The sequence below is a fragment of the Salvelinus alpinus genome, chromosome 21, assembly GCF_045679555.1.
Source record: "Salvelinus alpinus chromosome 21, SLU_Salpinus.1, whole genome shotgun sequence".
Taxonomy (NCBI): domain Eukaryota; kingdom Metazoa; phylum Chordata; class Actinopteri; order Salmoniformes; family Salmonidae; genus Salvelinus; species Salvelinus alpinus.
The window spans coordinates 47,323,662-47,350,360 of record NC_092106.1 but is presented as its reverse complement, the minus strand read 5'-3'; the positions used below and the strand labels follow the sequence as shown (position 1 = coordinate 47,350,360).

General features: G+C 49.3%; 1 protein-coding gene across 7 annotated transcripts in view; it reads right to left on the bottom strand.

The window, feature by feature from the left end:
• Positions 1–8,557: 8,557 nt before the first annotated feature.
• Positions 8,558–26,699, bottom strand: part of LOC139548387 (SH2B adapter protein 2) — a 29,582-nt gene continuing 11,440 nt past the window's right edge. For 3 of the 7 annotated variants that reach the window (XM_071358051.1, XM_071358052.1, XM_071358053.1), the window contains 8 exons: positions 22,943–23,885; positions 21,347–21,454; positions 18,097–18,188; positions 17,737–17,837; positions 17,327–17,491; positions 14,847–15,052; positions 13,375–13,546; positions 8,558–11,339 (listed from right to left, as the gene is read on the bottom strand). In XM_071358051.1, the coding sequence (XP_071214152.1) occupies positions 10,966–11,339; positions 13,375–13,546; positions 14,847–15,052; positions 17,327–17,491; positions 17,737–17,837; positions 18,097–18,188; positions 21,347–21,454; positions 22,943–23,885 (2,161 nt within the window). In that variant the 3' untranslated portion in view covers positions 8,558–10,965. Of the gene's footprint in view, positions 11,340–13,374; positions 13,547–14,846; positions 15,053–17,326; positions 17,492–17,736; positions 17,838–18,096; positions 18,189–21,346; positions 21,455–22,942; positions 23,886–25,264; positions 25,637–26,699 lie in introns of those variants that run through there. The other 4 variants (XM_071358046.1, XM_071358048.1, XM_071358049.1 and 1 more) reach the window with 4 other exon arrangements.

Here is a 26,699-nt window from a genome sequence, read left to right as displayed (position 1 = left end):
ATCTTAACCAACCTGTCCCTGCCTGCCTGTTGAGGTTTTGTTTTTGGACTGGTGGTTTCCCTCTCCCCTGGTTATTCTCACAGCGAACCACTGACATGAAGAACACCAGATACTACTTTCCGTAGTGTCATTATCAGAACGGATACCAGGCTTTATCCTACTTCCTTCCTACACAATTGATTATAGCCACACATACATACATGGTCAAGCTATTCTTAAAAACTCAATCAAACCACAATGGATTGATTATACAGAGATGATTTTGTTTATTAGGATCCCTATTAGCTACTGTTTCTGGAGTCTACACAAAACATAAAATACATGACAAGAGTACAGAACCGTTATAGACAACATAAGATAATATTATATTTCGTAAAAAATAGGATAAGAGTAAATTATGACGACACAAAACTGAATTGAATTGCGGTTGCTTTTAGAGTTCTCAGATGATGACCTCATAACTGGTTCTATGGGTTCAGTCAGAGTTTGATAATGGGGGTGTTTAACATTGCAGCTGATTTTAAGGTCTAGACTGACTGATCTACAAATCACCTTGCATTATAAATAAATACTCAATATTATTTGTAGATCAGTCAGTAACAATATACCCATGATGCACTACATGACCAAAAGTATGTGGACACCTGCTCATCAAACATATAATTCCAAAACCATGGGCATTAATATGGAGTTGGTCCCCGCTTTGCTGCTATAACAGCCTCCACTCTTCTGGGAAGGCTTTCCACCAGATGTTGGAACATTGCTGCTGGGACTTTGCCCGACCTAATGAGGTCAGGCAAATAGTAAAAGGAATGAAGAGAACAATTAAATATACACTACCTTTCAAAAGTTCGGGTCACTTAGAAATGTCCTTGTTTTTGAAAGAAAAGCACATTTTTTGTCAATTAAAATAACATCAAATTGATCAGAAATACAGTGTAGACATTGTTAATGTTGTAAATGACTATTGTAGCTGGAAACTGCTTATCTTTTAATGGAATATCTACATAAGTGTACAGAGGTCCCTTATCAGCAACCATCACTCTTGTGTTCCAATGGCACGTTGTGTTAGCTAATCCAAGTTTATCATTTTAAAAGGCTAATTGAACATTAGAAAACAATGTTGCAATTATGTTAGCACAACAGTTTTCAGCTGTGCTGATTAAAGAGGCAATAAAACTGGCCTTTAGACTAGTTGAGTATCTGGAGCAACAGCATTTGTGGGTTCGATTACAGGCTCAAAATAGCCAGAAACAAAGTACTTTCTTCTGAAACTCGTCAGTCTATTCTTGTTCTGAGAAATGAAGGCTATTCCATTTGAGAAATTGCCAAGAAACTGAAGATCTCGTACAACGCTGTGTACTATTCCCTTCACAGAACAGCGCAAATTGGCTCTAACCAGAATAGAAAGAGTGGGAGGCCCCTGTGCACAACTGAGCAAGAGGACAAGTACATTAATGTCTAGTTTGAGAAACAGACGCCTCACAAGTCCTCAACTGGCAGCTTCATTAAATAGTACCCGCAAAACACCAGTCTCAACGTCAACAGTGAAGAGGCGACTCCGGGATGCTGGCCTTCTAGGCAGAGTTCCTCTGTCCAGTGTCTGTGTTCTTTTGCCCATCTTAATCTTTAATTTTTTACTGGCCAGTCTGAAATATGGCTTTTTCTTTGCAACTCTGCCTGTTAAATCTTCAGAGCTGCTACTTAATTATGCTTCCTGCTTTACTGTTAGCCTGAGACAACTATATTGGAGTCTATGTGCCCGTATCCACAAAGCATTCAATATCATATGGATGTTGTTCATTTATGATGTAAAAAGCAAAACTGATTTTAAATCCGCAGTCCTACAGTGAGATGTTTTTGTGGGTAACAGGCCTGTAGTGGCTTCCTTTCCTCTTTACCATAGCCACTGCCCTAGCCTGAAGCGGGTTTGTTTCGTACGCATACAGTCCACACTCAAGGTTTCCAAACGGCCAAACATTCAATGACATCCAGGGATATGGTGCAACAAAAATGTTTATTCTTCTTATATCTAACAAAAAAATATTCTCCAATCAACTTAAAGCAGAGATTACTTGATATGGCAAATACATAATATGACCTGTCTGTATGTATGTCTGTATGGTCAAAAAACTATACCGCTCCTGCGTCTAGCAAGGACTCCTCCCCCCCGAAGGCCCAACTTCCTGCCTTTATACTAACACACTTAACACAGTACAATGAATGGGCAAGAGGGGGGGCCAAAAACGGAGTTAAACTAACAACAAATGAATATATCTCAATCAGGTAAATATAAATCATAAAGGTACCTAATATTTCATCATATACATTAATATTTAATATATTTACACAAATGTACATGGAGCTCAGTATGTTCAGTCTTTTATACAAACATGTCCAAATCGGCTCTAACAAGGCCCTTGGTCTAATTAACCAACGTGACACTATTTAAGTAGACCTATTTGTTAAATATTCATGCATATTAACACACAATTATACAAGCATATGTCTAATACATGCCACTGATGGTCTATTTCTAGGATATACAGCACCTTTGGAAAGTAGGTGTATTCAGTATTAGTATTCAGTATTCCACATTTTGTTACGTTACAGCCTTATTCTAAAATTGATTACTTTTTCCCCTCATCAATCTACACACAATATCCCATAAAGCAAAAACAGGTTTTTAGAAATGGTTGCAAAAACCCCCCCAGAAATATGACATTTACATAAGTATTCAGACCCTTTACTCAGTACTTTGTTGAAGCACCTTTGGCAGCGATTACAGCCTTGAGTTTTCTTGTTTCTCATGTTCGGAAGAGTCTTTAGGTACCTTTTAGCAAACTCCAAGTGGGCTGTCGTGCCTTTTTACCGAGGAGTGGCTTCCATCTGGCCCCTCTACCATAAAGGCCTGATTGGTGGAGTGCTGCAGAGATGGTTATCCTTCTGGAAGGTTCTCTCATCTCCACAGAGGAACTCTGGAGCTTTGTTAGAATGGCCATCAGATTCTTAGTCACCACCCTGACCAAGGCCCTTATCCCCCGATTGCTCAGTTTTGCCATGCAGCCATCTCTAGGAAGAGTCTTGGTGGTTCCAAATGACCTCCATTTAAGAATGATGGAGGCCACTGTGTTCTTGGGGACCTTAAATGCTGTAGAAATGTTTTGGTACCCTTCCCCAGATCTGTGGCTTGACACAATCCTTTCTCGGAGCTCTACGGACAATTCCTTCGACCTCATGTCTTTGTTTTTGCTCTGACATGCACTGTCAATTGTGGGACCTTATATAGACAGGGGTTTGCCTTTCCAATCAATTGAATGTACCACAGGTGGACTCCAATCAATTTGTAGAAACATCTCAAGGATGATCAATGGAAACAGGATGCACCTGAGCTCAATTTTGAGTCTCATAGTAAAGGGTCTGAATACATATGTAAATAAGGTGTTTTTTTATATATATACATTTGCAAACATTTCTAAAAACCTGCTTTCGCTTTGTCATTATGGGGTAGTGTGTACAGTCGTGGCCAAAAGTTTTGAGAATGACACAAATATAAATTTTCACAAAGTCTGCTGCCTCAGTTTGTATGATGGCAATTTGCATATACTCCAGAATGTTATGAAGAGTGATCAGATGAATTGCAATTAATTGTAAAGTCCCTCTTTGCCATGCAAATGAACCCCCAAAAAACATTTCCACTGCATTTCAGCCCTGCCACAAAAGGACCAGCTGACATCATGTCAGTGATTCTCTCGTTAACACAGGTGTGAGTGTTGACAAGGACAAGGTTAGAGATCACTTTGTCATGCTGATTGAGTTCGAATAACAGACTGGAAGCTTCAAAAGGAGGGTGGTGCTTGGAATCATTGTTCTTCCTCTGTCAACCATGGTTACCTGCAAGGACACATGTGCCGTCATCATTGCTTTGCACAAAAAGGGCTTCATAGGCAAGGATATTGCTGCCAGTAAGATTGCACCTAAATCAACCATTTATCGGATCATCAAGAACTTCAAGGAGAGCGGTTCAATTGTTGTGAAGAAGGCTTCAGGGCACCCAAGAAAGTCCAGCAAGTGCCAGGACCGTCTCCTAAAGTTGATTCAGCTGCGGGATCGGGGCACCACCAGTACAGAGCTTGCTCAGGAATGGCAGCAGGCAGGTGTGAGTGCATCTGCATGCACAGTGAGGCGAAGACTTTTGGAGGATGGCCTGGTGTCAAGAAGGGCAGCAAAGAAGCCACTTCTCTCCAGGAAAAACATCAGGGACAGACTGATATTCTGCAAAAGGTACAGGGATTGGACTGCTGAGGACTGGGGTAAAGTCATTTTCTCTGATGAATCCCCTTTCCGATTGTTTGGGGCATCCAGAAAAAAGCTTGTCCGGAGAAGACAAGATGAGCGCTTCCATCAGTCCTGTGTCATGCCAACAGTAAAGCATCCTGAGACCATTCATGTGTGGGGTTGCTTCTCAGCCAAGGGAGTGGGTTCACTCACAATTTTGCCTATGAACACAGCCATGAATAAAGAATGGTACCAACACATCCTCCGAGAGCAACTTCTCCCAACCATCCAGGAACAGTTTGGTGACGAACAATGCCTTTTCCAGCATGATGGAGCACCTTGCCATAAGGCAAAAGTGATAACTAAGTGGCTCGGGGAACAAAACATAAATATTTTGGGTCCATGGCCAGGAAACTCCCCAGACCTTAATCCCATTGAGAACTTGTGGTCAATCCTCGAGGCGGGTGGACAAACAAAAACCCACAAATTCTGACAAACTCCAAGCATTCATTATGCAAGAATGGGCTGCCATCAGTCAGGATGTGGCCCAGAAATTAATTGACAGCATGCCAGGACGGATTGCAGAGGTCTTGAAAAAGAAGGGTCAACACTGCAAATATTGACTCTTTGCATCAACTTCATGTAATTGTCAATAAAAGCCTTTGACACTTATGAAATGCTTGTAATTATACTTCAGTATTCCATAGTAACATCTGACAAAAATATCTAGACACTGAAGCAGCAGACTTTGTGAAAATTAATATTTGTCATTCTCAAAACTTTTGGCCACGACTGTAGATTGAGGGATAAAAAAAAAAAAAAGAATAAGGCTATAACTTAAAATGTAGAAAAGTCAAAGGGTCTGAATACTTTCCAAATGCAGGAGCCTCTGCCGTAGTGCAGGAGTCTCTGCCGTAGTGCAGGAGTCTCTGCCTCTGCCGCAGTGCAGGAGTCTCTGCCGTAGTGCAGGAGTCTCTGCCGTAGTGCAGGAGTCTCTGCCTCTGCCGTAGTGCAGGAGTCTCTGCCGTAGTGCAGGAGTCTCTGCCGTAGTGCAGGAGTCTCTGCCGTAGTGCAGGAGTCTCTGCCTCTGCCGTAGTGCAGGAGTCTCTGCCTCTGCCGTAGTGCAGGAGTCTCTGCCGTAGTGCAGGAGTCTCTGCCGTAGTGCAGGAGTCTCTGCCGTAGTGCAGGAGTCTCTGCCTCTGCCGTAGTGCAGGAGTCTCTGCCTCTGCAGTAGTGCAGGAGTCTCTGCAACCTGTCTACCTAGGAGACTAGTCAGCAAGAACAGCTTTTGTCCACTAGAGATCTCTGTTGTGCATCAGTAAAACCAGACCTTTTCTCATGAAGTACTGAGCAGTGTTCAATTCAACATGTTGTGATCGGGGTTGGTGTCTTGTGGGTGGCTTAGAAACAGAAGACATGATGTTCATAGTAACAGTTTACTCAAGTTTTATTCACAGAAATATAAAGTTATGTCAAGTACATCACTCAGTACAAAATTGCACAGACTCTTAAACTCAGCCAGACAACAGAAATCAACACTACATGTTAAGTACAATGAAGAGGACACCACTCCGGCACTAGCCTCTGATATGTGACCAAGTCTGCTGTGAGTCACTGGTTGCACTGAGGATCTCACTGAGAACAATGAAGAAGGACATCAATAAGACTTGATAGGAAAATGTCATTTACAACAGCTGAGGAATAAATACTCTTAAAAAAAAAGAAAAATGAAAAATTGGCACATTTACCATTAACTGCCCCCCCCCCTGCATTCCTCCTCCTGTCAGTCTGATATGGCCATTATGGTGACAACGACCGTTGCCCTATGCTAGACAGGACTAATTACAAATGCTATTTTAATACTAACCTGTTGCCGATTCTGTCCTAGCATGACCATCTAGGGACTACTGTACAGTTCTAGGTCCTTACCCTAGAGTTAACCATGCAGCGGTACCAGAATGTAGCACTAAGTCCCCCAAACTACGCTCGTCAAGTCCCCCAAACTACGCTCGTCAAGTCCCCCAAACTACGCTCGTCAAGTCCCCTAAACTACGCTCGTCAAGTCCCCCAAACTACGGTCGTCAAGTCCCCCAAACTACGGTCGTCAAGTCCCCCAAACTACGGTCGTCAAGTCCCCTAAACTACGGTCGTCAAGTCCCCCAAACTACGGTCGTCAAGTCCCCCAAACTACGGTCGTCAAGTCCCCTAAACTACGGTCGTCAAGTCCCCTAAACTACGGTCGTCAAGTCCCCCAAACTACGGTCGTCAAGTCCCCCAAACTACGGTCGTCAAGTCCCCCAAACTACGGTCGTCAAGTCCCCCAAACTACGGTCGTCAAGTCCCCTAAACTACGGTCGTCAAGTCCCCCAAACTACGGTCGTCAAGTCCCCCAAACTACGGTCGTCAAGTCCCCTAAACTACGGTCGTCAAGTCCCCTAAACTACGGTCGTCAAGTCCCCTAAACTACGGTCGTCAAGTCCCCTAAACTACGGTCGTCAAGTCCCCCAAACTACGGTCGTCAAGTCCCCCAAACTACGGTCGTCAAGTCCCCCAAACTACGGTCGTCAAGTCCCCCAAACTACGGTCGTCAAGTCCCCTAAACTACGGTCGTCAAGTCCCCTAAACTACGGTCGTCAAGTCCCCTAAACTACGGTCGTCAAGTCCCCTAAACTACGGTCGTCAAGTCCCCTAAACTACGGTCGTCAAGTCCCCTAAACTACGGTCGTCAAGTCCCCTAAACTACGGTCGTCAAGTCCCCTAAACTACGGTCGTCAAGTCCCCTAAACTACGGTCGTCAAGTCCCCTAAACTACGGTCGTCAAGTCCCCTAAACTACGGTCGTCAAGTCCCCTAAACTACGGTCGTCAAGTCCCCTAAACTACGGTCGTCAAGTCCCCTAAACTACGGTCGTCAAGTCCCCCAAACTACGGTCGTCAAGTCCCCTAAACTACGGTCGTCAAGTCCCCTAAACTACGGTCGTCAAGTCCCCTAAACTACGGTCGTCAAGTCCCCTAAACTACGGTCGTCAAGTCCCCTAAACTACGGTCGTCAAGTCCCCTAAACTACGGTCGTCAAGTCCCCTAAACTACGGTCGTCAAGTCCCCTAAACTACGGTCGTCAAGTCCCCTAAACTACGGTCGTCAAGTCCCCTAAACTACGGTCGTCAAGTCCCCCAAACTACGGTCGTCAAGTCCCCTAAACTACGGTCGTCAAGTCCCCTAAACTACGGTCGTCAAGTCCCCTAAACTACGGTCGTCAAGTCCCCTAAACTACAGTCGTCAAGTCCCCTAAACTACAGTCGTCAAGTCCCCCAAACTACGGTCGTCAAGTCCCCTAAACTACGGTCGTCAAGTCCCCTAAACTACGGTCGTCAAGTCCCCTAAACTACGGTCGTCAAGTCCCCTAAACTACAGTCGTCAAGTCCCCTAAACTACGGTCGTCAAGTCCCCTAAACTACGGTCGTCAAGTCCCCTAAACTACGGTCGTCAAGTCCCCTAAACTACAGTCGTCAAGTCCCCTAAACTACAGTCGTCAAGTCCCCTAAACTACAGTCGTCAAGTCCCCTAAACTACAGTCGTCAAGTCCCCTAAACTACAGTCGTCAAGTCCCCTAAACTACGGTCGTCAAGTCCCCCAAACTACGGTCGTCAAGTCCCCTAAACTACGGTCGTCAAGTCCCCTAAACTACAGTCGTCAAGTCCCCTAAACTACAGTCGTCAAGTCCCCTAAACTACAGTCGTCAAGTCCCCTAAACTACGGTCGTCAAGTCCCCTAAACTACGGTCGTCAAGTCCCCTAAACTACGGTCGTCAAGTCCCCTAAACTACGGTCGTCAAGTCCCCCAAACTACGGTCGTCAAGTCCCCTAAACTACAGTCGTCAAGTCCCCTAAACTACAGTCGTCAAGTCCCCTAAACTACAGTCGTCAAGTCCCCTAAACTACAGTCGTCAAGTCCCCTAAACTACGGTCATCAAGTCCCCTAAACTACAGTCGTCAAGTCCCCTAAACTACGGTCGTCAAGTCCCCTAAACTACGGTCATCAAGTCCCCTAAACTACAGTCGTCAAGTCCCCTAAACTACAGTCGTCAAGTCCCCTAAACTACGGTCGTCAAGTCCCCTAAACTACAGTCGTCAAGTCCCCTAAACTACAGTCGTCAAGTCCCCTAAACTACAGTCGTCAAGTCCCCTAAACTACAGTCGTCAAGTCCCCTAAACTACGGTCATCAAGTCCCCTAAACTACAGTCGTCAAGTCCCCTAAACTACAGTCGTCAAGTCCCCTAAACTACAGTCGTCAAGTCCCCTAAACTACAGTCGTCAAGTCCCCTAAACTACGGTCGTCAAGTCCCCTAAACTACAGTCGTCAAGTCCCCTAAACTACAGTCGTCAAGTCCCCTAAACTACAGTCGTCAAGTCCCCTAAACTACGGTCGTCAAGTCCCCCTGTTTCAGCTGGTCTTCCTGAATTCTAATTCCATAATCAACCAGTTCTTTAGAACGTTCCAAACCAATTGTTTTTAAACGAGTCAAGTCTTCAGGTGTCTGAAAATGATATGATACCTCAGACAGAAAACCATCACACAAAAGGGGCGGTATAGGACCAGTTATAGGAAACACAACTGTAGCACATCAAACATCAGGCTTGGGGCTGGACAGACACAAGGGGTTAGCCAAACCCATAGAGGTCAGCCAGAACAACCCCCCCCCCCCCCCCAGGTTCTGTTGTTTTCATACTGTAACCTATACCTTCCTCTGATTATAGCAGATCATATCGCATGGCTTTCAAACAGTTGTCTTGGAGGTGCTTGCCATCGTACAGCACCCGTGTGTCTATATGTAAGATACCCCTTACAGTAGATTCTGGATTGTCCCCACCAACAACCGTCCATGGATCCGTGGAAACGAAACATGTTGAATATTATGCATTGAATTTGACTGAATTACAGTAGCAGCCTTCGATGTGAAAATGTTGCCGGCTGCACCATGTTGAGATGTGTTCTGGTTGGTGGAGATGCTGAGCTGTGTTCTGGTTGGTGGAGATGTGAGTTGTGTTCTGGTTGGTGGAGATGCTGAGCTGTGTTCTGGTTGGTGGAGATGCTGAGCTGTGTTCTGGTTGGTGGAGATGTGAGCTGTGTTCTGGTTGGTGGAGATGTGAGTTGGAATGCTGAGCTGTGTTCTGGTTGGTGGAGATGCTGAGCTGTGTTCTGGTAGGTGGAGATGTGAGTTGGAATGCTGAGCTGTGTTCTGGTTGGTGGAGATGTGAGCTGGAATGCTGAGCTGTGTTCTGGTTGGTGGAGATGTGAGCTGGAATGCTGAGCTGTGTTCTGGTTGGTGGAGATGTGAGCTGGAATGCTGAGCTGTGTTCTGGTTGGTGGAGATGTGAGCTGGAATGCTGAGCTGTGTTCTGGTTGGTGGAGATGTGAGCTGGAATGCTGAGCTGTGTTCTGGTTGGTGGAGATGTGAGCTGGAATGCTGAGCTGTGTTCTGGTTGGTGGAGATGCTGAGCTGTGTTCTGGTAGGTGGAGATGTGAGTTGGAATGCTGAGCTGTGTTCTGGTTGGTGGAGATGTGAGCTGGAATGCTGAGCTGTGTTCTGGTTGGTGGAGATGTGAGCTGGAATGCTGAGCTGTGTTCTGGTAGGTGGAGATGTGGATCACGTCTTCAGGATTGGGGTCAATTCCATTGAAGTTCCAGTCAATTCAGGAAGTACACTGAGATTCTAATTCTCTTTATTGCTTTTCAAGAGGACAATTTGGAATTGGAATTGGGTTTACTTTCTGAATTGACTGGAATCAAAATGGCCCCCAACCCTGCATGTTTTATCACTCTGACCTGAGGTCATCACTGCCAATGAGACGGCCCGTCAGTCACATATCATACGGTCAAAGTGCTGTGTAACTGACGGGCACTAGGACCTTTTGCCTGTACACTAAGAACATCTGAAATAACACCAACACACCCATCACTATACTGATGTTACCATTCATTTTGGCAAAGCTACAGGAGAAGAAAGAGTGTTGTATTTGTCACTCCCCTTGGGGACAGTGAGGATATCCGGGACAGACTAGAAGCAGCTTCACAAACATTAGGGTTATGCTCAAGAGGGCCTGGGGAGGAAAACCATTTAGGTAGGGTAGCTTCAGCTCTGGTTACTTAGCAGGGCGGTGACAGGCTTTGTTCCTAGGGAATTGTGGGTAGAGCAGACAGGAAGTGGTCTGGTGAAGTGAATCAAAACCTCCACTGGGCCATTTCCTCTCTCTCTCTCTCTCGCTCTCTCTCTACCATCCCTGTCTCTCTCCATCCATCCCTCTATCTCTCGCTCTCCTTCTCCATCCACCCCTCATCACTCACTCTCCCTCCCTCCATCCATCCCCCTCTCCTCTTCCATCCATCCATCTCTCCCACTGTCTCCATTCATCCCTCCCTCTCTCTCAAGACTAAATCATCTGTTTCTTCATATCCTTAATGTCAGCTGATGAGGGTGGCCACAGAGCCAGGGGTTAACTGGATACAGACACACGTTGGAGAAACAGGACATCTCTTGGAACACAAACAAGCAAATAAACAAGATAATGAGTGATCCATGTCCATCCACACTCCCCAGCCATCCGTGACATTTCACCTATTTAGTCCAAATCCCTGTACGTCCTGTGTCTCAGCCAATGAGAGCTCCCGGGTTTGGTTGCGCCCAGTCTCAGTAGAAGGAGTACTGGTTCTCCACAGCTCTGGCCCTGCGTGTTCCGTCTGTCTCTTGGTAGTCCTCCGAGGCACCACTAGAGGGATCTAGCAGACGTTCTGAGCTGTTGCTCCTGCTAACCAGCCCCTCGCCGCCTCCTCCTCCTCCGCTGCCTGGCTCACCACGGGAGAGGGAAGGAAGGGCGATGGGCGAGGATGAGGAGCTGGATGAGATCGGGGTGTCGGAGGGGGGCCCTGCCGGCTGCGAGAACCCAGGGAGGTGAAGGGTTGGCTGGGTCGGGTCAGTCCAGCAGCCTTGGTCCCTGGGTGGGATGGGGAGCTGAGGCACGGTCACATCTGTGTGAGAGCAGTAGAGAGAGACGGGATATCTGTCTGTAAGAAAAGAGCAGTGTTAAAATGCCTGATACTTTGATAAAACAAACTGTATCTTTCATTAAAATGCCAAACATAAACACAAGTTAAAGTGTTGACGACCTTCTATACCATCACCCCTCTTGGTGGGACAACAACAATAGTGCCACTGATGAAAACACGGCTGAGCAGCGTGTATCAATAACGCTTTTTACACGCTGGACCAACAACCCACTGTGTGTGTGTGTGTGTGTGTGCCCAGGGGGAAACAGAGGGTCTCTTTGTGAGTGTTGGGTTGGGGCCTGAGGCTGGGCCTGTTGTATAATCACCCTCTGTCTCCCCCCTCTCTCCCCCGTCTCTCCCTATGCACAGGAGGGCATTCATCCCCTGCCAGGTGAGTGGGTGGGGTGCGGTGGGGGTTGAGGGGGTGGGGTGGGGGGGGCTGGTTAAAACATCTAGTTAAACCTTTAAGACGGAGGAAAACATCAGTCTGAGGTCATCCCACTGAAAGGTTGCTGTTTTTTTCCCAAGCGATTCCCTGGACCGAGTGATGTTGTTGTTTCCAGCCTGTCCTCTTTAATAACACGGGTCAGACAGAGCTACCCGGGGCGGTCCTCTTTAATAACACGGGTCAGACAGAGCTACCTGAGGGCTGCCCTCTTTAATAACACGGGTCAGAGAGCTACCCGGGGTGGTCCTCTTTAATAACACGGGTCAGAGAGCTACCTGAGGGCTGCCCTCTTTAATAACACGGGTCAGACAGAGCTACCCGGGGCGGTCCTCTTTAATAACACGGGTCAGAGAGCTACCTGAGGGCTGCCCTCTTTAATAACACGGGTCAGAGAGCTACCTGAGGGCTGCCCTCTTTAATAACACGGGTCAGACAGAGCTACCTGAGGGCTGCCCTCTTTAATAACACGGGTCAGAGAGCTACCCGGGGTGGTCCTCTTTAATAACACGGGTCAGAGAGCTACCTGAGGGCTGCCCTCTTTAATAACACGGGTCAGACAGAGCTACCCGGGGCGGTCCTCTTTAATAACACGGGTCAGAGAGCTACCTGAGGGCTGCCCTCTTTAATAACACGGGTCAGAGAGCTACCCGGGGCGGTCCTCTTTAATAACACGGGTCAGACAGAGCTACCCGGGGCGGTCCTCTTTAATAACACGGGTCAGACAGAGCTACCCGGGGGCTGTCCTCTTTAATAACACGGGTCAGACAGAGCTACCCGGGGCGGTCCTCTTTAATAACACGGGTCAGACAGAGCTACCCCGGGGCGGTCCAAACTGATCAGAAATGACAAACTGGTTCTAGAAAGACATTCTCAACATTGAACCAGTTAAGAGAGCTTTAGAGTATATATATATAAACCTGTTGTTCATGTTTAGAGGTGTGTGGTGTACCTGTGTGTGTGTGTGTACCCGTGTGTGTGTGGTGTACCCGTGTGTGTGTGTACCCGTGTGTGTGGTGTACCCGTGTGTGTGGTGTACCCGTGTGTGTGTGTACCCGTGTGTGTGGTGTACCCGTGTGTGTGGTGTACCTGTGTGTGTGTGTGTACCCGTGTGTGTGTACCCGTGTGTGTGGTGTACCTGTGTGTGTGGTGTACCTGTGTGTGTGGTGTACCTGTGTGTGTGTGTGTGTGTGTGTGTACCCGTGTGTGTGTGTACCCGTGTGTGTGGTGTACCCGTGTGTGTGGTGTACCTGTGTGTGTGTGTGTGTACCCGTGTGTGTGTACCCGTGTGTGTGGTGTACCTGTGTGTGTGGTGTACCTGTGTGTGTGGTGTACCTGTGTGTGTGTGTGTGTACCCGTGTGTGTGTGTACCCGTGTGTGTGTGTACCCGTGTGTGTGGTGTACCTGTGTGTGTGGTGTACCTGTGTGTGTGTGTGTACCCGTGTGTGTGTGTACCCGTGTGTGTGGTGTACCTGTGTGTGTGTGTGTACCCGTGTGTGTGGTGTACCTGTGTGTGTGTGTGTGTGTGTACCTGTGTGTGTGTGTGTGTGTGTGTGTACCTGTGTGTGTGGTGTACCTGTGTGTGTGTGTACCTGTGTGTGTGTGTACCTGTGGGGGTAACCTGTACTTGTACGTAGGAACGCAGTGTGATGTCAGCGGAGCCCCCTGACTCCAGAGGGATGGGGTGGGCGTGGAAATGCCTGAGCATATCTGACACGGTGTGGAACCACAGATGATGGACATGACACTGGCCGTTACCATTCACCGACAGACGCAGGTGCTTGGGGGAAGAGAGAGGAGAAGAAGGGGAGGGGGGGAGAGAGGGAATTGTGAGTAATATAAAGTTTCACTTGTAACACTCCTGTACATTAATGTAAGAGAGAGAGAGGGAAAATAAGAGGTGAAGAATAGAGAGAGGGGAGAGAGAGGAGAAGAGAGGGGAGAGAGGAGTAGAGAGGAGTAGAGGAGTAGAGAGGGGAGAGAGGAGGGGAGAAGAGAGGGGAGAGAGGGGAGAGAGGAGAAGAGAGGGGAGTAGAGAGGAGTAGAGGGGAGTAGAGAGGAGAGAGAGGGGAGTAGAGAGGAGTAGAGAGGGGAGGAGGGGAGAGAGAGGAGTAGAGAGGGGAGAGAGAGGAGTAGAGAGGAGAAGAGAGGGGAAGAGAGGGGAGAGAGGGGAGTAGAGAGGAGTAGAGGGGAGTAGAGAGGGGAGAGAGAGGAGTAGAGGGGAGAGAGAGGAGTAGAGAGGGGAGAGAGAGGAGTAGAGAGAGGAGAAGAGAGGGTAGAGAGAGGAGAAGAGAGGGTAGAGAGAGGAGAAGAGAGGAGAGAGGGGAGAAGAGAGGGGAGAGTGAGGAGAAGAGAGAGGAGAAGAGAGAGGAGTAGAGGGGAGAGAGAGGAGTAGAGGGGAGAGAGAGGAGTAGAGGGGAGTAGAGAGGGGTAGAGACGGGAGAGAGGGGAGAGAGAGGAGAAGAGAGAGGAGAAAGAGGGGAGAGGGGAGAGAGAGGGGAGAAGAGAGGAGTAGAGGGGGGAGAAGAGAGAGCATGGGAACAGACCTGTTCAGACCTGCATGGGAGTGTTTCTCACTCTACTAGAAGACACGGTCCAATCGCAAACCAGCCCCTAAAGACCTACTTCCCATGTAGAGATCTGACTGGATTTGATTAGTGTAAGCAATATGGTAATAGCTCCATCCACCTTGTCCTGTGATAGGCTAGATATAAGTTAAACCATATTGCTTATACCAATTAAATCCTCTCAGATCTCCACAAGTGCGTAGGGGTCCATTTGGAATTTGGCCTATCCCACTTTACAGTGTGCATGCCCATAATATCCACACCACTACTTAGGTCTGGGCTAAACAGGGACCTTCTCAATAGGCTAGCAGCAACCTGTCCTGTTTCCTGAAAGCAAATCTTTCCGTTGGCATCTTATGATTGATGATCAGTGCACGTGAAGGGGAGGAGGTAGAGGTAAACCGCCTGCGATTGGCTGACCTTGGAGTTGCCCTGTCTGCGAATGGCTGACCTTGGCGTTTCCCTTTCTGTGATTGGCTCACCTTAGCGTTTCCCTTTCTGTGATTGGCTCACCTTAGCTTTGCCCTGGAAGTTAAAGGTGAGGACGTACTCTCCCGGGCGCGTCTCGCTTTGGCGAATCACAAACAGCCCGTGGCTCCTAGCTCCGCCCGCCAGCACCAGTTGGGCAGCACGCACACGTGACAATGTCCCGTGGAACCATGGGTACTCCGCCAGGCTGGGGTCCGCCTCCGCCTCAGTCGCCCCGTCACCTAGAACCCCTGAAGGGAGGAGACAAAGATGAGAGATCACATGATAAAAGGTAGACCACACCTTTTTTTTCATGTGATTGTCAATCACCTCAAAAAGGACTCCTTTACTAGGCTATACTCGCGCACGTTCATCCACTTACAACATATCAGCCTCCAAACACTGGCGAATGGAACGAGACATCTGTTACACAAAACATCACAAAGTGTCATGACATTTGACGAATGTCATTAGGCCAGAATGTATGCGTCCACCGCTGTCCACACGTCTCTCAGTGTCGGCCACTCATCTCTGCCTTGGCAACATGTCAGTGTTCTCGTCGAACCACGTCGCATTTCGGAGCGCAGACTACACCACCTGTTTTCAAGTCCATTCGCTTGTGAGTCATGCCTCTGACACGTGGTAATGATAAAAAGTGGCGATAGCCTACAGTTCTGGACATTTTGGTTTAATTATTGTGATAGGCTCATGTTTTACCGGTACGGCGTACCCCCACTATTTATTTCGTACCGAACCACCAAACATTTTTATGACCAACCCAAGATAGTTCATCTGTGTCGTTTACAGTGGGAGCAAATTAATCATAGTGGGTAGAAGCAAGCAGGCGGGCAGAGCCTGGCACGAGCTAGCGGGATCCTACTGGCACGAGCTAGCGGGATCCTACTGGCACGAGCTAGCGGGATCCTACTGGCACGAGCTAGCGGGATCCTACTGGCACGAGCTAGCGGGATCCTACTGGCACGAGCTAACGGGATCCTACTGGCACGAGCTAGCGTGATCCTACTGGCACGAGCTAGCGGGATCCTACTGGCACGAGCTAGCGGGATCCTACTGGCACGAGCTAGCATGATCCTACTGGCACGAGCTAGCGGGATCCTACTGGCACGAGCTAACGGGATCCTACTGGCACGAGCTAGCGTGATCCTACTGGCACGAGCTAGCGGGATCCTACTGGCACGAGCTAGCGTGATCCTACTGGCACGAGCTAGCGTGATCCTACTGGCACGAGCTAGCGTGATCCTACTGGCACGAGCTAACGGGATCCTACTGGCACGAGCTAACGGGATCCTACTGGCACGAGCTAGCGTGATCCTACTGGCACGAGCTAACGGGATCCTACTGGCACGAGCTAACGGGATCCTACTGGCACGAGCTAGCGTGATCCTACTGGCACGAGCTAACGGGATCCTACTGGCACGAGCTAGCGGGATCCTACTGGCACGAGCTAACGTGATCCTACTGGCACGAGCTAGCGTGATCCTACTGGCACGAGCTAGCGGGATCCTACTGGCACGAGCTGGCGGGATCCTACTGGCACGAGCTGGCGGGACCCTACTGGCACGAGCTGGCGGGACCCTACTGGCACGAGCTAGCGGGACCCTACTGGCACGAGCTAGCGGGACCCTACTGGCACGAGCTAGCGGGACCCTACTGGCACGAGCTAGCGTGATCCTACTGGCACGAGCTAGCGGGATCCTACTGGCACGAGCTAGCGTGATCCTACTGGCACGAGCTAGCGTGATCCTACTGGCACGAGCTAACGGGATCCTACTGGCACGAGCTAGCGGGATCCTACTGGCACGAGCTGGCGGGATCCTACTGGCACGAGCTGGCGGGACCCTACTGGCACGAGCTGGCGGGACCCTACTGGCACGAGCTAGCGGGACCCTACTGGCACGAGCTAGCGGGACCCTACTGGCACGAGCTAACGGGATCCTACTGGCACGAGCTAGCGGGATCCTACTGGCACGAACCAGCGTGATCCTACTGGCACGAACCAGCGTGATCCTACTGGCACGAGCCAGCGTGATCCTACTGGCACGAGCCAGCGTGATCCTACTGGCACGAGCTAGCATGTATTTGCATATTTCCGTTAGGGAACACCTCATCTGTGAAGTGTGCACAAACTCAATTCGACCTTGCAAAGCGTCAAGTCTATCGTGCACTGTATTCCAAAAAAAAAAAAAAGCAGAAACATTTATTGTGATCAGATGTTTCATCGATGAGAAAATGTGCAGAATGTCAGGCCAGTTTCACCTAGTTCCATCCTCTCTCCCACTACCCGCGACTGAACTTCCTCTCACTACCATATTTGGTGGTGAGGAAACATTCTAAAAAACAGATGCTTCAGCTTTATAGCCCCCTGTGACATGTCTGGGTTTCCCCTTCTGTCTGTGCTGCTGTCTTACCTTCACCCCCTGACTTTATCCAAAGAGACAGTTTACGTAGGTGTGACCACCGGGAACTGATCCTCACGTTGCAAGCACCATTCCTGTTCCCCTTACCTGCTGTGGGGCTTTTCCCATGGGCCTCTGGGGGCTGGAGGAAGCGCTCCAGGGGGACATGGGAAGGGTGCTGGGTGAAGGGTAGTTCTCTGCAGCGGACAGAGGGGGCGCTATACAGTTCTGTTGTTGCTGATCCACAGGATCTCTCAGGGGTACGATGAACACCTGGACACAAAAAAACACAACATTATAAAGATACTGTACATACACGACAACCTTACACAGCAGCCAAGTTGACAGCACATCCATTTCCCTCAAAAGGCAATGTGTGAGGTTAGGTTACGTGTGTGTGTGTGTGTGTGTGTGTGTGTGTGTGTGTGTGTGTGTGTGTGTGTGTGTGTGTGTGTGTGTGTGTGTGTGTGTGTGTGTGTGTGTGTGTGTGTGTGTCCGTGCGTGCGTGTGTGACTCACCCTCTGACAGAAGCTCACAGCTGCAGGAGGACACCATGGAGAACTCTTTAGACGCCTGGCCGTGGGGACATGACGCCAGCTCAATGTCATCTCCACTGTCCCTGTGTCACACACACACAGGTAAATGTACAGGGGGACACACAGCACACACACATACAGGTAAATGTACAGGGACACACACAACATGTATCTCTGTTTATGGCTGTCTAAATACATGCCTGAACTGAACAGACAAACTCACTGTACCAGAAAAACTCCCGAGCATGAGAGAGGGATCTGTCAAAAACTCTTACTGGGTGATTAATGACTGTGTGCTGTTCCCTCCCTCAGTGAACAGTAAATATTTATCCCTCCATTTACCCAGGGTCCATGCAGTCCTGGATGTCAGCAACCCAGGAGGTTTTCTGCAGCGAGTCGATGGTCTCCAGGATATATTCACCTCCATTTTCCACCTGTGGAGAGAAAACACACCACAGAACAGAACAGTTACTGTGGGAGTCCAGAGGAGAGACAGAGAGACTTCTGAACACACTGCAAGAAAGAGAAGTACGCTGTTAGTTTGGTTTGTCAGGTCAGGTAGTCGTGTCAATAAGGTAGTGTTGTGAGAGAGAACCGAACAGGGAGAAGACAGGGTGGTGTTGTGAGAAAGAACAGGGAGAAGACAGGGTGGTGTTGTGAGAAAGAACAGGGAGAAGACAGGGTGGTGTTGTGAGAGAGAACAGGGAGAAGACAGGGTGGTGTTGCAAGAGAACAGGGAGAAGACAGGGTGGTGTTGCGAGAGAACAGGGAGAAGACAGGGTGGTGTTGCGAGAGAACAGGGAGAAGACAGGGTAGTGTGAGAGAGAACCGAACAGGGAGAAGACAGGGTGGTGTTGCGAGAGAGAACCAAACAGGGAGAAGACAGGGTAGTGTGAGAGAGAACCGAACAGGGAGAAGACAGGTTGGTGTTGCGAGAGAGAACCGAACAGGGAGAAGACAGGTTGGTGTTGCGAGAGAGAACCGAACAGGGAGAAGACAGGGTTGTGTTGTGAGAGAGAACCGAACAGGGAGAAGACAGGGTGGTGTGAGAGAGAGAACCGAACAGGGAGAAGACAGGGTTGTGTTGTGAGAGAGAACCGAACAGGGAGAAGACAGGGTTGTGTTGTGAGAGAGAACCGAACAGGGAGAAGACAGGGTTGTGTTGTGAGAGAGAACCGAACAGGGAGAAGACAGGGTGGTGTGAGAGAGAACAGGGAGAAGACAGGATAGTGTTGTGAGAGAGAACCGAACAGGGAGAAGACAGGGTGGTGTGAGAGAGAACCGAACAGGGAGAAGACAGGGTGGTGTGAGAGAGAACCGAACAGGGAGAAGACAGGGTGGTGTGAGAGAGAACCGAACAGGGAGAAGACAGGGTTGTGTTGTGAGAGAGAACCGAACAGGGAGAAGACAGGGTTGTGTTGTGAGAGAGAACCGAACAGGGAGAAGACAGGGTGGTGGTGAGAGAGAGAACCGAACAGAGAGAAGACAGGGTGGTGTTGTGAGAGAGAACCGAACAGGGAGAAGACAGGGTGGTGTGAGAGAGAGAACCGAACAGGGAGAAGACAGGGTGGTGTTGTGAGAGAGAACCGAACAGGGAGAAGACAGGGTTGTGTTGTGAGAGAGAACCGAACAGGGAGAAGACAGGGTTGTGTTGTGAGAGAGAACCGAACAGGGAGAAGACAGGGTTGTGTTGCGAGAGAGAACCGAACAGGGAGAAGACAGGGTGGTGTTGCGAGAGATAATCGAACAGGGAGAAGACAGGGTGGTGTTGTGAGAGAGAACCGAACAGGGAGAAGACAGGATAGTGTTGTGAGAGAGAACAGGGTGGTGTGAGAGAGAACCGAACAGGGAGAAGACAGGGTGGTGTGAGAGAGAACCGAACAGGGAGAAGACAGGGTGGTGTGAGAGAGAACCGAACAGGGAGAAGACAGGGTTGTGTTGTGAGAGAGAACCGAACAGGGAGAAGACAGGGTGGTGGTGAGAGAGAGAACCGAACAGAGAGAAGACAGGGTGGTGTTGTGAGAGAGAACCGAACAGGGAGAAGACAGGGTGGTGTTGTGAGAGAGAACCGAACAGGGAGAAGACAGGGTGGTGTGAGAGAGAGAACCGAACAGGGAGAAGACAGGGTTGTGTTGTGAGAGAGAACCGAACAGGGAGAAGACAGGGTGGTGTTGCGAGAGAACAGGGAGAAGACAGGGTGGTGTTGCGAGAGAACAGGGAGAAGACAGGATAGTGTTGTGAGAGAGAACCGAACAGGGAGAAGACAGGGTTGTGTTGTGAGAGAGAACCGAACAGGGAGAAGACAGGGTTGTGTTGTGAGAGAGAACCGAACAGGGAGAAGACAGGGTTGTGTTGTGAGAGAGAACCGAACAGGGAGAAGACAGGGTGGTGTTGCGAGAGATAATCGAACAGGGAGAAGACAGGGTGGTGTTGTGAGAGAGAACCGAACAGGGAGAAGACAGGGTGGTGTGAGAGAGAACCGAACAGGGAGAAGACAGGGTGGTGTGAGAGAGAACAGGGAGAAGACAGGATAGTGTTGTGAGAGAGAACCGAACAGGGAGAAGACAGGGTGGTGTGAGAGAGAACCGAACAGGGAGAAGACAGGGTGGTGTGAGAGAGAACCGAACAGGGAGAAGACAGGGTGGTGTGAGAGAGAACCGAACAGGGAGAAGACAGGGTTGTGTTGTGAGAGAGAACCGAACAGGGAGAAGACAGGGTGGTGGTGAGAGAGAGAACCGAACAGAGAGAAGACAGGGTGGTGTTGTGAGAGAGAACCGAACAGGGAGAAGACAGGGTGGTGTGAGAGAGAGAACCGAACAGGGAGAAGACAGGGTGGTGTTGTGAGAGAGAACCGAACAGGGAGAAGACAGGGTTGTGTTGTGAGAGAGAACCGAACAGGGAGAAGACAGGGTTGTGTTGTGAGAGAGAACCGAACAGGGAGAAGACAGGGTTGTGTTGCGAGAGAGAACCGAACAGGGAGAAGACAGGGTGGTGTTGCGAGAGATAATCGAACAGGGAGAAGACAGGGTGGTGTTGTGAGAGAGAACCGAACAGGGAGAAGACAGGATAGTGTTGTGAGAGAGAACAGGGTGGTGTGAGAGAGAACCGAACAGGGAGAAGACAGGGTGGTGTGGGAGAGAACCGAAAAGGGAGAAGACAGGGTGGTGTGAGAGAGAACCGAACAGGGAGAAGACAGGGTTGTGTTGTGAGAGAGAACCGAACAGGGAGAAGACAGGGTGGTGGTGAGAGAGAGAACCGAACAGAGAGAAGACAGGGTGGTGTTGTGAGAGAGAACCGAACAGGGAGAAGACAGGGTGGTGTTGTGAGAGAGAACCGAACAGGGAGAAGACAGGGTGGTGTGAGAGAGAGAACCGAACAGGGAGAAGACAGGGTTGTGTTGTGAGAGAGAACCGAACAGGGAGAAGACAGGGTGGTGTTGCGAGAGAACAGGGAGAAGACAGGGTGGTGTTGCGAGAGAACAGGGAGAAGACAGGATAGTGTTGTGAGAGAGAACCGAACAGGGAGAAGACAGGGTAGTGTTGTGAGAGAGAACCGAACAGAGAGAAGACAGGGTTGTGTTATGATTTCTTACCCTTACCTTCAGGACGAAGGTATTGTCTTTGTCAGGCATCTCCAGGGGCATGGTGGTCCTCACCTCCACGATGGCAGACAGAGGGATGCTCACCTTGGGCTTTGACGACTGTTGGACGCACACGGATCACATTCCTTTTAGATTTCAATTTAAATGTGCTCTATTTGTGTGTGTGTGTGTGTGTGTGTGCATCTGAGAGGCTGTAGGTATATTTTATTTAAGTGTCTCAGTGCTGATCTAGGATCTGTCCATACAATATTATTAGTATGATCTCTGTCCTGATCCACCATCCAGACCACTGTTCTCTGTCCTGATCCACCATCCAGACCACTGTTCTCTGTCCTGATCCACCATCCAGACCACTGTTCTCTGTCCTGATCCACCATCCAGACCACTGTTCTCTGTCCTGATCCACCATCCAGACCACTGTTCTCTGTCCTGATCCACCATCCAGACCACTGTTCTCTGTCCTGATCCACCATCCAGACCACTGTTCTCTGTCCTGATCCTACTCTAAGAGGCTTTGTGGATACGGGCCCTGATAAGACAACCGTAGTGAAGCAGATCACTGTTGAGCCGTGGACTTGTACGTCTTTAGGGAACACAGTGTCTTGGTGGCCAGTGGACCACACACACCCCACCCCCAATCAAAAGTTGTTCATCCCTGATTTAGTGTTTGTAATCGATAGAATTAGCTTAATTTCCTACTAAATGTGGGACGGACCTCTGTAAGAGGAAAGCTGCATTCTCTGCTTTGTAAATAAATAAATCTTACAGAAACTCCCTCTATATAATAACATTATTCATTAAAGTAAAAATCATAAATTACCAAACCCGTTCACAGGAATGGATAACAGTAGAGATCCCTCCAGTCTCCACAGATTTGGGAAAAATCGGCATTTTGTTTTTATTCCCCAAATTTGTGGAACATTCTGGAGAGTTCACTGCAGCTTGATGTGCTGGTGCCACTCAGGAAGTATAAATTATTGATTGAGGACCTCTATGTAGTTGAATGTGATTGTTTTACAATGTTTATTTTATATATTTTTTATTGTGCTGAATTTGATTGTTTTATACACGTTTTAATATTCAGTTTTTTTATTGTCATGTGTACAGGGCTCTCTTATAAAACAGATTTTAATCTCAATGTGACTCCCTGTTTAAATAAAGGTTAAATAAATAAAATCCTCATACTGTATCTCTCCCCGACAAGCCATGTGTTCCTGAGTGCGTTTCCCCTGAGTCCGCTGCTTACCAAGCTGCCTGATTTGAGGTCCTTCAGAAATCCCTCCATCCCCCTCCCTCCCTCCAGCTCTATCCTCTTCTCCCTCCCTCCCCCCTCCAGCTCTCCCGCCTGCCCGCCCTCCCTCTCACTCCAGCTCTACCCGCTTCTCTCTCTCTCTCTCTCTCCCTCCCTCCCACAACCCCACCTATCCTTGGGCCCCCTGGTATCAAGGGAGAGCAGAGAGATGTAAACAGCTTCAGTCTTATTTCCTCACCTTAAGGGCAGAACCAGTGATCTGTGAAGCCCACAGACAAATATGACTGTGTGTTTTCGTGTGTTTTTTTGTCCACGTCCATATACTGTAACTCTACCTTGGGTGGCACATAGAACTCCAACAGGAACTTGTCACCCCCTTCGTCCCTCCTGGTCTTCCTCAGCAGCAACCGACACTTCTGCCACTGAGGCACCCCTATACAGTTAGTATCATCAGCTACCATGTAACGCAGAGCCCCCTCTCTCTGGATCTCCAGCAGCTCAGCCTTGTGCCCCTGAGACCCCCTGGGAAGACGCAGTCTCTGGGACCATCTCTCCCCCCCTGGCTCCCCTCCTCCTCCGGCCCGTCTAACCCCTCCGACAGGGTCTGGTTCAGGGGAGGCGTGGCGGTGCCAGATCTCCTTCACCCCGTCCACCACACACAGACTCATGTTCCTCAGAGAGAATCCCTTCTTGAAACGGGCCTTGGGGTGTTCCACTGACACGTCCTCTGAGCTGCGTGACTGGCCCAGAGCAGAGGGCTTGTGGGCGGGCTGAGGGGTGCGCGAGGTGGCCATTGCCATGGAGGAGGAACTTCCTATCCCTTCTAGTCCTAAACCTCCACTGTCCATACTGTCCAGGGACTCGCTGGAGGCACCGGCTTCCTTGCGCCGCTGGTAGAGGTCGTTGTGTCCGTAGGGCAAGGGGCAGCCCTGGATGCCCAGGAAGGGAACAATGCTGTATTTGGGGGGAGCGTTGGAGTCGTCGTCCCCTGGCAAGAGCGAGGCCTGGTGGTCCCTGGCCTGGGTAACAGCAGCAGAGAAACACTCCAGGAAGTGTCTGGCGAAGTGCTGCGAGAAGCTGCTGTCGGCGCCCGGGGAGTCGTAGCACGGGTTCTCTGACAAGAAGCGGCGGAACTTGTGGGCAAAGTCGGCGGCGGAGGCACGGGCATGGAGCTCGCAGAACTCTCGCCAGTCGGGCAGCGGGCATGAGGAGAACTCCGGGCTGCCGGGCACCGCCGCACTGTTCATCACTGGGCCATGCCAACCCACCTGGGAGAGGCTGAGAGAGATGACAGAAGGAAAGGAAGAGGGAGAGAGAGAGAGAGAGGTGTGAGAGATGACAGAAGGAAAGGAAGAGGGAGAGAGAGAGAGAGAGGTGTGAGAGAGATGACAGAAGGAAAGGAAGAGGGAGAGAGAGAGAGAGGTGTGAGAGAGATGACAGAAGGAAAGGAAGAGGGAGAGAGAGAGAGAGAGAGAGAGAGAGAGGTGTGAGAGAGATGACAGAAGGAAAGGAAGAGGGAGAGAGAGAGAGAGAGAGAGGGTGTGAGAGAGATGACAGAAGGAAAGGAAGAGGGAGAGAGAGAGAGAGAGGTGTGAGAGAGATGACAGAAGGAAAGGAAGAGGGAGAGAGAGAGAGAGAGGTGAGAGAGAGATGAGAGAGATGAAAGGAAGAGGGAGAGAGAGAGAGAGAGAGAGGTGTGAGAGAGATGACAGAAGGAAAGGAAGAGGGAGAGAGAGAGAGAGAGAGAGATGTGAGAGAGATGACAGAAGGAAAGGAAGAGGAGAGAGAGAGAGAGAGAGAGGTGTGAGAGAGATGACAGAAGGAAAGGAAGAGGGAGAGAGAGAGAGAGAGGTGTGAGAGAGATGACAGAAGGAAAGGAAGAGGGAGAGAGAGAAAGAGAGAGAGGTGTGAGAGAGATGACAGAAGGAAAGGAAGAGGGAGAGAGAGAGAGAGAGAGGTGTGAGAGAGATGACAGAAGGAAAGGAATAGGGAGAGAGAGAGAGAGAGGTGTGAGAGAGATGACAGAAGGAAAGGAAGAGGGAGAGAGAGAGAGAGAGAGAGAGGTGTGAGAGAGAGCGTCCTTTCATCACCAAGCCGTGCCAACATATCGTGTGTCTGTCACCAATAGCAGGGAAAGAGACATTACAGTGAGAATGTGTGGACCCTAGCATTTACAAATGACAGCTCCAACAGTCCCTGCCGTGTGAAAAACAGAAGATGTGAGAATGAAACAGACTGCTGAGGCCGGGAGATCGTGAGCGTGTTTGTCATTTCCCTAAATAGAGGCGACAGGAAGCAGCCCCAGTCCTTCTCTCTGTGGAAGAACGATCTCTCCACACAGCCCTGCTACACCGACACACATCGCTCATATACCAGCTGACATATGTTGTTAACACATTATTGACATGGACATGACTAGAGCCAGAAGGAATCTGCAGGAAATCATTTCCTTTTAATAGTTTTTATCCGGCTGTGTTCATCTAATAAAAATAAAAATCTGTATCCTTGTTTTGTACCCGTGTTTGGTTTGGAATTCTACAGATAGCATGACTAAAGCGCAGATCCAATATAATTAAATATAATCAATTTCAAGAGAAACTTAATATATGAATTGTTTGTCAGCTAGAAATCTATCATTTCAATGTGTAAACTCGAACCTGTTCCGGTGAGTTCTACCTCCCTCTTTTCCCTTTGTCTGTAGGCAGCATGAGTTATTTTCCCTTTGTCTGTAGGCAGCATGAGTTATTTTCCCTTTGTCTGTAGGCAGCATGAGTTATTTTCCCTTTGTCTGTAGGCAGCATGAGTTATTTTCCCTTTGTCTGTAGGCAGCATGAGTTATTTTCCCTTTGTCTGTAGGCAGCATGAGTTGTTATCCCTGTAAATCAAGGTGACAGTAACCGCCTGGTTCCTCCTCTCCTACTGGAGATACTCATCCCTCTCATATCTTTCATATCTCATCCCTCCATCTCTCTCATCCCTCCATCCCTCTCATATCTCATCCCTCCATCTCTCTCATCCCTCCATCTCTCTCATATCTCTCGCTCTCATCCCTCCTATCCCCCATCATCCCTCCATCTCTCTCATATCTCATCTCATCCATCCATCTCTCTCATATCTCATCCCTTTCATATCTCATACCCCCCCATCTCTCTCGCTCTCATCCCTCTCACCCCCATCTCTCTCATCCCCCCTCTCATCCCGCCATCCCTCTCATATCTCATCCCCCCCATCTCTCTCGCTCTCATCCCTCTCACCCCCCTCATCCCTCCATCTCTCTCATCCCTCCATCTCTCTCATCCCTCCATCTCTCTCATCCCTCCATCTCCCTCATATCTCATCCCTCTCAACTGTTCTGCCTGCGGCTATGGAACCCTGACCTGTTTACCGGACGTGCTACCTGTCCCAGACCTGCTGTTTTCAACTCTCTAGAGACAGCAGGAGCGGTAGAGATACTCTGAATGATCGGCTATGAAAAGCCAACTGACATTAACTCCTGAGGTGCTGACTTGCTGCACCCTCAATAACTACTGTGATTATTATTTGACCATGCTGGTCATTTATGAACATTTGAACATCTTGGCCATGTTCTGTTATAATCTCCACCCGGCACAGCCAGAAGAGGACTGGCCACCCCTCATAGCCTGGTTCCTCTCTAGGTTTCTTCCTAGGTTTTGGCCTTTCTAGGGAGTTTTTCCTAGCCACCGTGCTTCTACACCTGCATTGCTTGCTGTTTGGGGTTTTAGGCTGGGTTTCTGTACAGCACTTTGAGATATCAGCTGATGTACGAAGGGCTATATAAATACATTTGATATCTCACCCCCCCCATTCTCACTCTCTCTCACCCCCCATCTCACTCCCTCTCACCCCCCCATCTCTCTCATCCCTCTCACCCCTCATCTCTCTCTGCCTCACTGGGTGTATGACTCAACCCTATCCCGTCACACCCTGCCTCGCCAGGCCCAGGCTGTGCCAAACCACATCAGATCACACACAAACGCTCTCGCTCTCTCCCTCTCATTTCTCCCCCCTCCTACACACTCTCCTCCTCCCCATTGCTAGCTCGCTCTCTCCCCCCCCCGTTCTCTCCATTCT